General features: G+C 43.9%; 1 protein-coding gene across 1 annotated transcript in view; it reads right to left on the bottom strand.

Moving 5' to 3' along the window:
- cadm3 (cell adhesion molecule 3) overlaps positions 1-10,493 on the bottom strand; it is a 126,751-nt gene extending 116,258 nt beyond the window's left edge. Inside the window, exons 1-2 of the mRNA XM_061839860.1 lie at positions 10,302-10,493; positions 5,614-5,791 (exon numbers count right to left, since the gene is read on the bottom strand). Of these exons, the coding sequence (XP_061695844.1) occupies positions 5,614-5,692 (79 nt within the window). The 5' untranslated portion in view covers positions 5,693-5,791; positions 10,302-10,493. The remainder of the gene's footprint in view (positions 1-5,613; positions 5,792-10,301) is intronic.
- Positions 10,494-12,567: the final 2,074 nt, after the last annotated feature.

The following is a 12,567-nucleotide window of genomic DNA, read 5'->3' as shown; positions in this document are numbered from 1 at the left end:
AATGCCAAAAATATGATTAGTGATGAGTCGGCTCTCAGCTTTGAATGTCCATGCTATTAAAATCGACCAATCTGTTCAAGCCGTACCGTATAGATTCTACAACTACTAAAACCACTGCATAAAGTGGTACCCACTATACACAAGGGAAATTGAGGTTAAAATCAGGAAACTGTACACGATCCTTGTCAGCGGTAACTATCATTCAGTCTCTGACGCTCCAATTGGCGGATGAGTAACATTCCTCTAAGGGATCTCCCTCATTGCTATGTTACTGGAATGAAATAGGTCATTTTCTGGCTCTCACCATTCCGTGACCTCCCTCTCACTCCCTCTGGGCTAGTGGTGGTTGTGATGGGTAGAGGGGCATGTGGGGTATAGCGGGCAGCTATATGTCATGTTTTCCCTTTCATTCTCCTATCTGTTGAATTGTCATGTGTCCGACTCCTAGATGCCTCTAGTGAATCTCCCTGAATCAAGCAGATTGTTTGCCAACTCACCTGCAAACGGGAACAGGCCAGAGGATTCGAGGTGGCTATCTAGTGTGGCAATTTGCTGTACTTGAGGTGATGAAGAAAAGAAGGAAGTTTAACTCTGATTAATGTCTGCCTGCGGTGTGAACGGGGGCGGATGTTCTCATTTCCCTGCAGACGCGTCATCACATTTGATCTAGTGTAAGTAATATTAGCATCTGTCTCCTGTGAGATGGCACATTTACCTACAAAAAGGGATCTTAAATACAAACTGAGACAAATATGCGCATAGCGCAGGGCAAACAGGAACTATTGACAAAGAGAATTAGACAAAGGAGCAATACTGGCCTAGCTCTAATCACAAAATGGTTAGGGGTTGGGGATTAGGGTTTAGGGTGATGGGTTCGGGTTGAGAGTTTAGGGTTGGAGTTAGGAGAGGGGTTCGGGTTTCGTTTGGAATTAAGAGCTTTACTCCCTTCCCCCTCTTAACCTCCAAATATTGATGTTCTCATACAAATACCATCAGGCCCTCAACGCCGCATGACTCATCATGACAGACTAGATAATGCAAAACAGCTGTGAAGGCCAAGATAAGTAAGGATTGGTCGCCAATATGTGGTCACACTTCCCAGCGGGCACACTTTCATCAAAGGTGACGTCAGTCTAAACGCCAGCCAAGATCGTTAACAACAAAATGAGGAGGAGCACGCGACTATCTATGCTCACCGTTTCTACACTACTACCGCATGCATAATTCATCACTTATAAACCATCTGAAGCAGCTGTTGAAGTGGGGTACAGTAAAAGTGTGGGTGTGCACGTGGGTGTGCACCCAAGGAGATGGTGTGTAAATGCAAATGTGTAATAGCCACTGCAATTAAAATCCTAAAGCACAAGGAGCCGCGTTCCACCTGTGTCTCTCTGAAGTTGAGCTCGCCCACTGAAGTCACCAACGGAACCGAAGCGATTACCGAGCAGGAGCGATTACACAACCAGACGGAACATTCCGGCTCCTTTGAAGCTCGCCGCGGGGTGGATATCCTTCCAAAGTCACACCGCACTTGCTACTGTAAGGCACGCCCGTCCCTGTGCTCTGTTTGGAGTGCAAACACTCTTCTATGATTACTGTACATACACACGGCAAGAAACTGGGTAGCTGCAGCAAAGGGGAGACTGGCCCATGAACATGTGGGCGGTAATTTTTTTCTGCATATGCTCAAATTTTACAGTGGCAAATTGCAGTGACAAGAGCAGGAGTGGTGAGTGTCGGGCATTAAACGTCACACTCTCTCTAACCTGGCTTTTCACTAATATCTTTAACATAGCCATCATATCAGCTCTGACACAACCTCCTTAAACACAACCATTCACATCATATAAGGTCCCAAATTTTGGCCATTTATACCTCTATAGAGTAATTCTTTAAGTTGGACTTAGTATAAATGTGTAATTTATTTCATAAAACATCTTTGTTTTGTCATACGAGTGCCCAGAAAATTCCAATCTGACAACTACTTCTGTTTGACCCAGTTTGGTATCTGCTTGTCCATATTTGGCCGAAGACCACCCCCTTTCCTCTGATAGGGGGCCTCTGTGTAGAAGACCCACTTGTGTTTGTTATGTTGACAGGGCTGTCTCATGAGCAGAGAGAGAGGATTGGGGCTAGGAATCCGATAGGTTTAGCTGACAGGTGAGTTTGCTTCTCTAGTTACGTAGCTCAGGTCAAGAAACCCAAATCACCTGATTTCAGGGGTCTTAGCAGAAAGACGTCTGGAGCTCAGGAATTTGTAGATGATTCTAATTCATATTTAACATTTACTGATGCACCATAAGGTGGCACGATGGCACAGGTGGAGAGCGTTGGCCTAAGTTCTGAGGACCTAGGTTCAAATCCAGGCCCCGCCTGTGTGAAGTTTGCATGTTCTCCCCATGCCCGCATGGGTTTTCTCCAGCTTCCTCCCGCATCCTAAAACCATGCATTAATTCAAGACTCTAAATTGCCCCTCGGTGTGATTGTGAGTGCAACTGTTGTCTGCCCTGTGATTGGCTGGCAACCAGTTCAGGGTGTACCCTGCCTCCTGCCTAAAGACAGCTGGGATTGGCTACAGCACTCCCGCGACCCTCGTGAGGATAAGCGGCTCAGAAAATGGATGGATGGATGGATGATGCACCATAGAGCCATTATTACAGCCCAAATACTACAAAAAGTTAGTTTGGTCAAATATGGCAGATTACTGTGTTTGTATCTTTCACACACCCACCAGGCTGTGCCAAGCCAAGCCAGGAAAATGATAGTTTGGACCGCACCATTCGGTGTTGGTACCTTTCACACAGAAAAGCTAACCAGGGAAAAAAAGTCCGGGTTTAACCGGCAGTCACAAACAACTACTGTAGTTACTAGCAACAACCCCTAATTTTGTATTGGTACCATTCACAAGATTATAGTGACCTGGAAAAAAAAAAATTGGCAATTCCAGGCTTTAATATAGTAGGCAGCGACCTATGAACCCAGGAAATTCACAGGTCAGCATCAACCTTTCAGTTCAGTACTTTACTGGGAAACGCCAGATTTTACATACAGTATAGTGTGAAAGTGCTTTTGGTTCCCATACAAAACTCATGGCTTGCATTGTAAGCCTGTTTCACATTGACTTTCAAAGCTGTCCTTTTGCTCATGTCATTGTATAAAGTTAGACACATTTTTCAGATTCCCAGTTTGTATCATAGGTGGGACGGTAACAGCGTATGAGGGGTTATGGTCCGAGTTATGTGTTTACCAGTTAACATTAACTTTTTCCTCATTTCTGCCTGAAAGGTACTGGCAAATAACTGTCAATGGCTCCAATATGTATGGCTCCCCTTTAACTCCATTTTACCTGACTGTGTGAAAGGGGATAAACAGGAATCTGTGTGCGACAAGCACCAAAATAGACAGATTGCTAAATTAAATTTCAATCAAACAGGAGCATGGTGGGATGTTTGATACAGCTCCTCTGTGTATACTCCATGTCTTTTGGGGGGTGGGGGGGGGTTGTACCCAACAGAGCGCATACAGTTCCTCCCCCAGCACGTGTTGACTATCAGACTAATCTACCGCCCTTGGGTTTCTTCCTTGGCGTGCTCTACCGCTCAGCCAGGTTTGGCAACAATTGGCCCAGCAGTTTGTTTGTTTTTTTGCATAAAGTGCTGAGAAATGAGCTCTGGAGAAAAAAAAAATAATAAAAAAAAATGACATCATCCCCAAATTGGAGTTGACAAAAGAGCCTGCAGCGTATAAACCATATCATCATATAAACCATCCCAATCTTCTACAAATTTACCCTACAAGACCTTGTCAAAAAATAATCTGTTTCAAGAACCCTTCATAATCGAAATTCTAAAATATATGTACCGAATGGGATGCAATTTGTGGTTTTTAAATTTTACTTATGGTTTCTATGGTTTATTGGATTGTAAAACAGGAAGAGATTTGTCTCTGACAACCAACCCAATCTAACAGTGAAAAGGAATGAATTACTACCAGTATCCAGTACAAGTTTCAGGGACTGTACCATAATAATGGAAATGACCAAAAATTCTGTAACAGACTAAAACATATGCTACGCTGCCACTGAACAGTACTGCTCAGTTTGCCACGGTATGGTTTCTATTAAGTGGCACTCAGGACTTGATTTGATTTGAAAATATCAACAGCTGAGAGATAACATTTGATTTTTATGGATGTTCTTATTGTGTAACATGCCCCTGGAAGTACAGCAGTGACATGCTGTAAGTTAAGGAAGTAAATAAAATATAATGCCAGTTAGACAAATCCATCTATTATTAATATCATTATATGAATGAGTCATACCTGCCTTAATCCATGCTGGGTCAGTTTGTGACATTTGAAAGAGAGCTAGATAAACAGAATAAACCCTCAGAAAAAGAGCGCGTGTCTTGTATTCTTCAGTCTGTCTGTGGAGTGCTGTGTACCTCTACACTCTTTCATGTCGAGACTCTGCTAATCTTCTGCTCATTCACCACTCAAAAGGTGTTAAGTGACTTCACCAAATTAATTAATAGCTCCAAGATTTTCTAATCACCTCAACAACCGAAATTCTAAACCACGAATATGATTACCCTCAAACCATAGAGCCAGTGTCACACAGATCTGTCTGTCACTGATTGAAGTCCAGTTTACAGTAATGTAATGTTGTACACCCCCCCCCCCCGGTCCTATCCAACTCTAGCTCCTGCACATGTTAAAAAAGGGAGATTACGAAACAACTGTTTTCATTGACTATATACACTTATTCTTCCATTCATCCATTTTCTTCACCGCTTATCCTCACGAGGGTAGCAAGGAGTGCTGGAGCCTATCCCAGCCGTCAACGAGCAGGAGGCGGGGTACACCCTGAACTGGTTTCCAGCCAATTCCAGGGCACATTGAGACAAACAGCTGCACTCACAATCACACTTAGGGGCAATTTAGTGTGTCCAATTAATGTTGCATGTTTTTGTATTGTGGGAGGAAACCGGAGTGCCCGGAGGAAACCCACGCAGGCATGGGGAGAACATGCAAACTCCACAAAGGCGGGTCTGGGATTGAACCCAGGACCTCAGAACTGTGAGGCCAACGCTTTACCAGCTGAGCCTCCGTGCCAATCTGCAATGCATTTTCCACCACATATCTACCGAACTGGACCATAAATGTTTCCACTGAGCATTAAACATCCGCTTGTCATGGTACAGTAAGTAGTGATCTGGATTTCATGATAATATAACCGGACCACGCTACATCAGCAAACCAAAAGCATGTAGTTGGATATTTGAACAGTGCTTAAAATACCCCCTAAAATGCTGTAACATACAGGACTGAACTGGACTACGCTGTGGAAATTAGGTCAGAGGTACTTGTGTGTGTTCCCATGGACCTACATATGCCTCATATTTGGTAGGCCCAAATGAGCGGTATTGGCGGTCTCCCATATAATAAGTTCCAATCTATACCTCCGCTTGTCATAATATGAGAAATCAGCAAAAAAAAAAAAAAGACGGGCATAAATAGAGAAAGAGCAGATTGTGAGGTCAGAGCCCCCCATACCACTGCAGGTGTGTAGGGGGTCGGAGGTGGGGGGATTGGCTGATGTCGATGGGTACTCACCAAAAATGACGTTGCTACGAACCGCACAGAGTAGCGTCATTACGCCGACAATCCACAGTGGAGCTGATGGGAAAGCCATGCTCAGTCGCTCAGGGATCCCGCTTGTTGGCTTCCAATTGTGGGCCGGGGGAAGAGCTCAAAGGGGGAGGTGAAGAAAGGGGTCCCGATGGAAGTTTACCTGGGGGAAGAAGGCAGGGTGGTTAATGGTTGGTTATTCGTCCAATCCGTCTCCCGCCATGAATATATGACTTTGTGCGTAAATCGATCGGCTTGTGTCATAACATCCTCAAGGGGGGAATGGGAGTTGAAGGGGGGAGTGGGGAATAAAGCGCGGGCAGTATATTGACGGTAATGAGTGGGAAAGGAATGAGAGAATGAGACCAAAACAACACTGGTGGACCACAATCGCAATTAAAAAGTGCCGCAGTCAAAATGACATATTTGACGAAGATTTATTATTATTGAGGACTACGGAAAAGCCACTGAGTATGCTAACGTTAGCATGTGTGGTTGTGGTTGTTGTTTCTTTAATGGAACAGTGTCAATACAGAGCCGTGCAGCGGAAAAAGCTCAGGACGAGTAGATCCGTGTAGTGGAAAAAGGTTAATAGCGAGCGGAGAGGGATAGCAACGCACTACATTTACTCAGTTACATTTACTCAAGTCATTAACTGCCAGCTCTTTTCAAAGCAGTTTCCCATGTTGCCAGCTGCCAGCTGAGTATTTTGATCTTTTAAAATCCACAGAATATCGCGTTCTGTTACAATACCTACACTAATAGAAGTAGCAAAAGAAGTCTGAGCCTGTGAAAACCCTTGCCCTTGTAATGTTTCAGATTCTTCTATAGAACTTGATTTTAACTGTTTTTCAATTCGGTGGCGATCCTTGCAGTCGAAAGCATCAATCAAGAGTCTTGCAGTGGAAAATGGTCAAGAACAAATCATGCTCTGGAATAGTGAACCATGCAGTGGAAAAGCACCAACTGTGCCGTGAGACAGTGTCAGTAGCGTGGCATGAAGTAGACGAGCCCCAACTGACCAAAAGAAAGCATTAATAGTGAGCTGTGCTATGGGGAAAAGTGCCGAGAGCAAATTATGCAGTGAACAAAAGGGTCAGTAGCAAGTAAAGCCATGCAGTGCAAAAGGGTCAGTAGCGGGCCATGAAAGAGAACGGCAATCTGTGCAGTGAAAAATTGTTGTCCAGTGGAAAAGTCCCATGAGAGAACCATGCAGCAGAATATCAAACTATATATTTGAAAAGTACCAATCGCAAACAGTGCCATCGAAAAGATCAATTGGGATCAATACAGAGAAAAAATTTCAAGGTGGAAAATTGTGAAGTGGAACAAAAAAATGTGGGCACTGTGAGCCGTATTGAGAAAAAAACAATTGCAGTGGCAGAAGCAAGCCATGCAGTGGAATGGCAATCAATGCAGTGAAAACATCGACCGAGAAGGGTAAAAGCATCGATTTCAATACATGTACAGTCAAATATTGATCCATGCAGTGGAATAGTGTCTATTGAGCAGGGCAAATGCCTCAATTGTTGGCCATGGAGTGGAATAGCAATTCTTGCAGTGTCACAAGTGAGTTGGGCTATGCACTTGAAACAATTCAGTGAGGATTCGAGTAGATTCTAGTAGAATGACAACTCGCCCAGTGAAAAAGTGACTATTGAGCAATGGAAAACAAGATTTGCAAACTCTACAGTGGAAAGGGGTCAGTAGCAAGGAGGACTATTGTCAGTACTGAGCAAAGAATTGCCATAAAAAAGCACCCATGTATGAGGAAAGAGCCGATAGTGAATAATGGTGTGGAAAAAGGTTCAATACAGTGGGAAAGCATCACATGGGCACAGGAGGCATGTCTGTTGGAATTGGATCTCTTTGTATTGTACACCTGTGACCCGGAAATACATCAGTCCCCCTCTGACCCAGCGGCAGTAAGCAACAGCGGCGAATTCTCAAACTAACAGACTTCGTCAACAGCAGTAACAAATGGAAACTGGTTTGGTACACATTGTTCGGACCATACGATCGTTTTTTATCCAATATTTGTTATATTGGGCCTCATCACATTTACACATGAAATTTATGAACTAGTTTTGGAATCAGAAATCAGGCATAATGGGTATTTCAACAATCGTTCCTGTTTGGTAACACAAAAATGATTGCAATATCTCAACTTTATCATTTATGATATGACAATTTGAAATTTTGTCATAGACTATCTCAAAAAATCATGAAAGTTGATATACATGATTTGCCTTTTTGGGCCACATAAAATCATGCGGCGGGCCCGTTCTTGCCCCCGGGCCTTGAGTTTGACACCTATGATGTAGCCTGTAGAGTGGAAAAAAGGACATGAGTGATGTGTGCAGTGAAATACCAACTATTGTGTGCCATCCATTGGGCTAGCAAGTCAAGCAGTAGAAAAGTACACCAAACATCTAGAGGGCCACTTGTCATTAGGGTGGCTATATATATAATATAATATAAAATAATATAATAATATAACATAATATAATAATATAATATATTATATACATATATATGTATATATATAATATACAGCATCATCATTGCACATCACATCACATCCTTATAGTCACATCACAAAGTCCTGCAATGTAAGTGCGCAAAGAACTTGAGTACCCAAAATACACTCTGCATCGTTTCACCAATCAAATTTGTACTTATAATATGACTGATAACAAAACATTCTCCAAAAATGAGGCAAAATGTGATTGCTTCAAGTTCTTTTTTTGTCACTCCCAGCTGTAGTTGAATGTAAAATTGTCAGGCCAAACAAACAAGGACACTGGCAACAATTTCATCCCTGCATTTAATCTACACTATAGCTCTCCAGAATGCAATGAACAAACAACGGATTAAACTTGAGGGGAGGGCCAGCTGGAGCGCTACAGTTCCAAGGGACACACTTAAGATGCACACTCAACTTATGGTGTTGTTTAAACTGATCATCGAAATACTCCTGCATATTATGTGAAAATCTGTAGAATAACAGAGTTTTTAAAATCAAATGAATCGTGTTAGGAATATGCTAATGACTACACAGTATATATGGCTATGAAAGTTTTTTTATTTTAACTTCATGTCTGGCTGGAATCTTATCTGTTCAATAGTACAGTGCATTTAAATAGGAGTAGACTTCACACAAATGACTCAGTATACGTCCGTGGTCTCTAAAGTAGAATCCATCTATCCATTTTCTTTGCCACTTATCCTCACGAGGGTCACGGGGAGTGCTGGAGCCTATCCCAGCTGTCAATGGGCAAGAGGCAGGGCACAATGTGAACTGGGTGCCAGCCAATCGCAGGGCACATCGAGACAAACAGCCACACTCACAATCACACCCAGGGGCAATTTAGAGTGTCCAATTAATGTTGCATGTTTTGGGGATGTGGGATGTGCCCGGAGGAAACCCACGCGGGCATGGGGAGAACATGCAAACACCATACAGCCGGAACCCAGGTCTTCAGAACTGTCATGCCAATGCTTTACCAGCTGAACCACCGTGCCGCCAGAGTAGAATTTAGTTTATTAATTTTAGTATATCATAAACTGTCCAAATAATACGGCAGTGAAAAAGAGAAACTTGTGATGGTTTTCATGTTACAAGTATATTACCCATTATTTTTTTCCCCCACATATAGCTGCTTTATGAAAAATCGCAAGGTAATTTTCCCCCAATATCTTGCAACTACACAGGGAGACTTGCCGAGCTGACTTTGGGAACAAGGCGGAGTACACCCTGGACTGGCCGCCAGCCAACCACAGGTAGGAATAAGCTGTGCATTGCAAAAGGGCCAATAGCGAACCAACCAGTCGAACAGTGTCTATTGAGTGATGTCGGGGCGGGGGGGGATCAATAGTGAAACATGCAGTGAAGGATCAGTTGTTAGTTGAACCTTGCAGCGGGATAGTAACTACCAAGCAATGGCAGAGCATCACTGCATCGCTGTGCCTTGGAAACAGATTGTACTGAGCAATGTTAAACAAAAAAAAAAAAAAAAAAAAAAAAACCATCAATGACTCCATATCCACTGTAAAAAAGCAAGCAAGTAGTGCAGAGTAACGGGGAACATCGGTGTTTACAAGCAGTGTGAAGTGAAGCTGAATAAATGGGAATTAACAAAGCGTCACTCAGGTGCACCTGTCCGTCCCACACACGCGCAAATCTGAAAATAGCCGCGCGCGCGCGCGCACGCTTATTGTCTCCACCGCTCAGCCAGCGAGCGAGCGAGCGTCGCCTGCGGGACGGGCGGACGGTTAGGGCGGGGAAGAGGAGGAGGGAAAGGGGGGTGGGGCGGAGGGAGGGATGGGGTTCGATTAATTGCAACACACTTTGTTTATCAAGTCGTACCAATAATGGCCGATGATAACGACACATGATGGGAATGATGGACTTTTTTTTTGTTTTTTTTTTACTGTATGTACAGTGTGAGCCTTTTCAAACTAGTAAAACAACAAATGAAGCAACACAAAGGGATTATGATGTTGATGATCTCGCATAACAGATTAAAGCGCGCACGCACCAGTGAGGGCAGCGTGCTGACTGTGCACGCGTGCGCACATTCCTGCAGATGCGTGACAGGTGTCTCGACTATCACGCTCCCTCCCAAAAATAAGAAAGATAGTGCAGAAGGGTACGAAGTGTGTGCACGCACCGTTACGTTCCGCCTCCCGATGTCTCCACTTAGGTCCGCTGTACGCGTTTCCCTCCCGCCTGATGCTCACTCTCTCCTTTGCGTCTTCTTCGCCTACTCCACTTCTTTTTCCTACTCCCTTCTTCTTTTCAACCTCCTTCTTTTTGTTGATGCGTGTTTTTTGTTTTTGTGTTGTTGTTTTTTTTTTTTTTTTTTTTCCTCAGCCCCTTTTCACGCGCTTCTCTGCACACGGCTGCCGCTCACTGCAGCAAAACAGTCTGGACTGGATGGAGCCCGAGGGAGGGAGGGACGAGCGAGGGAGAGGGCGAGAGAGAGCGAGAGATGGAGGGAGAGAGGGAAGGCGTGAGGGAGGGGATTTTAATAGCATTTGGCCCACAACGAACGAAAGAACAGAGCAGGCTCGGGCCGGAGCCAAGGGAAGAAAAAGGAAGGGTTGTGTGTCCCTGTGTGTGTGTGTGTGTGTGTGTGAGTGAGAGAGAGAGAGAGAAAGAGAGAAAGAGAGAGAGAGAGAGAGGAGAGAGAGAGAGAGAGAGAAAGAGAGAAGAGAGAGAGAGAGAGAGAGAGAGGAGAGAGAGAGAGAGAGAGAGAGAATAATACGCCATCATCACTATTGTCGACAAGAATAAACTAGAGGTGAACAAAAGGGCCATGAGAATAGGTAGCAGTGTTGGATGCAGCAGAAGCAACATTTTTACGTGCCAAAAATGTAGCTAAAGTACATGAATCAATCATATATGGACAGGAGACTAGATAGTATTATGCTTTCTAAATATGCAAATGTCAATATGAAAAGCAGTAAGAAGAATCAGTACCGTTGTATGTGGTAAGGAAAAAAATATATGTTAATAAAGTATCATTAGGTCAATTTTCTTCTTCTTTTCCTTTGGTTTGTCCCGTTAGGGGTTGCCACAGCATGTCATCTTTTTCCATCTATGCCTATCTCGTGCATCCTCCTCTCCAACACCCACTGTCCTCGTGTCCTCCCTTACAACATCCATCAAACTTTTCTTTGGTCTTCCTGTTGTTCTTTTGCCCATCAGCTCCATTCTCAGCACCCATCTACCAAAATACTCACTCTCTCGTCTATGAACATGTCCAAACCATCTAAGTGTGGTCTCTCTAACCTCGTCTCCAAAGCATCCAACTTTGGCTCTCCGTCTAATGAGCTCATTTCTAATCCTATCCACCCAGTTCACACCAAGCGAGAACCTCAACATCTTCATTTCTGCCACCTCCATTTCTGCTTCCTGTTGTTTCTTCAGTGCCACCGTCTCTAAACCGTACATTATGGCCGGCCTCACCACTGTTTTATAAGCTTTGTCCTTCATCCTAGCGGAGACTCTTCTGTCGCATAGAACACCAGACACCTTCCGCCAACTGTTCCAACCCACTTGGACCCGTTTCTTCACTTCCTTACCACTCTCTCCATTGCTCATATTGCCGGCCAAACAGAGCTGCTTGACATTGTGGGAGACATTGAACTGGAGGAGAATATTTGCAATCCCCGAGACCTGTTGTGCTGTTGGTTGTCACAACAGACGAGACAGATCCTCAAAGAGATCATCCTCGGAATACCAGCTGAAAAGACCAGAAAAGATAGATGGATTTCTGCAATTAAGTTTCTTCAGTGCCACCGTCTCTAATCCATATATCATGGCCGGCCTCACCACTATTTTATAAACTTTGCCCTTCATCCTAGCAGAGACTCTTCTCTCGCATAGAACACCAGACACCTTCCGCTAACTGTTCCAAGTATCAATAGGTCAATACATTTAGAAAAAAACACAATTCATATTCAGTGTCATAGCACCTGGTCCGGGTCAGCATGTGTCATTTTGCACACCTCCGTGTGTACGTGTGTGTGCGTGTGTGCACTGCGCAAAAATAGATTGCAGTATTTGGTCGGAATTCAAACCAGACTAAAGCTCTTGTGTTTCAGGTCAGTCGGGATCACCAAAGTTATTTAATTTTGTTAAATCCCACAATAATGACAATTTTATATTTTCTTTGAGGTCAAAAGCTTCCATCCATTTCCTTAGTCTCGAGTAGCATTTCCTTTGAAACTGCAAGACTTGGGTTAAACATTTTTGGGAAACGTTCCACAAGCTTCTGAGAGTACTCTGCCGGAATCCTGGCCCATTCCGCCTGACAGAACTGGTGCAACTGAGTCGGGTTTGTCGGTTGCCTTGCTCGCACATGCTTTTTCAAATCTGCCCACAAATATTCGATGGGATTCAGATCCGGGCTTTGTGATGACCACTCCAAG

This window comes from Syngnathoides biaculeatus, chromosome 13, assembly GCF_019802595.1.
Source record: "Syngnathoides biaculeatus isolate LvHL_M chromosome 13, ASM1980259v1, whole genome shotgun sequence".
In the NCBI taxonomy this organism is placed as follows: domain Eukaryota; kingdom Metazoa; phylum Chordata; class Actinopteri; order Syngnathiformes; family Syngnathidae; genus Syngnathoides; species Syngnathoides biaculeatus.
Note: the sequence above shows the minus strand (reverse complement) of the source record. Positions and strands in the feature narration are given on the sequence as shown.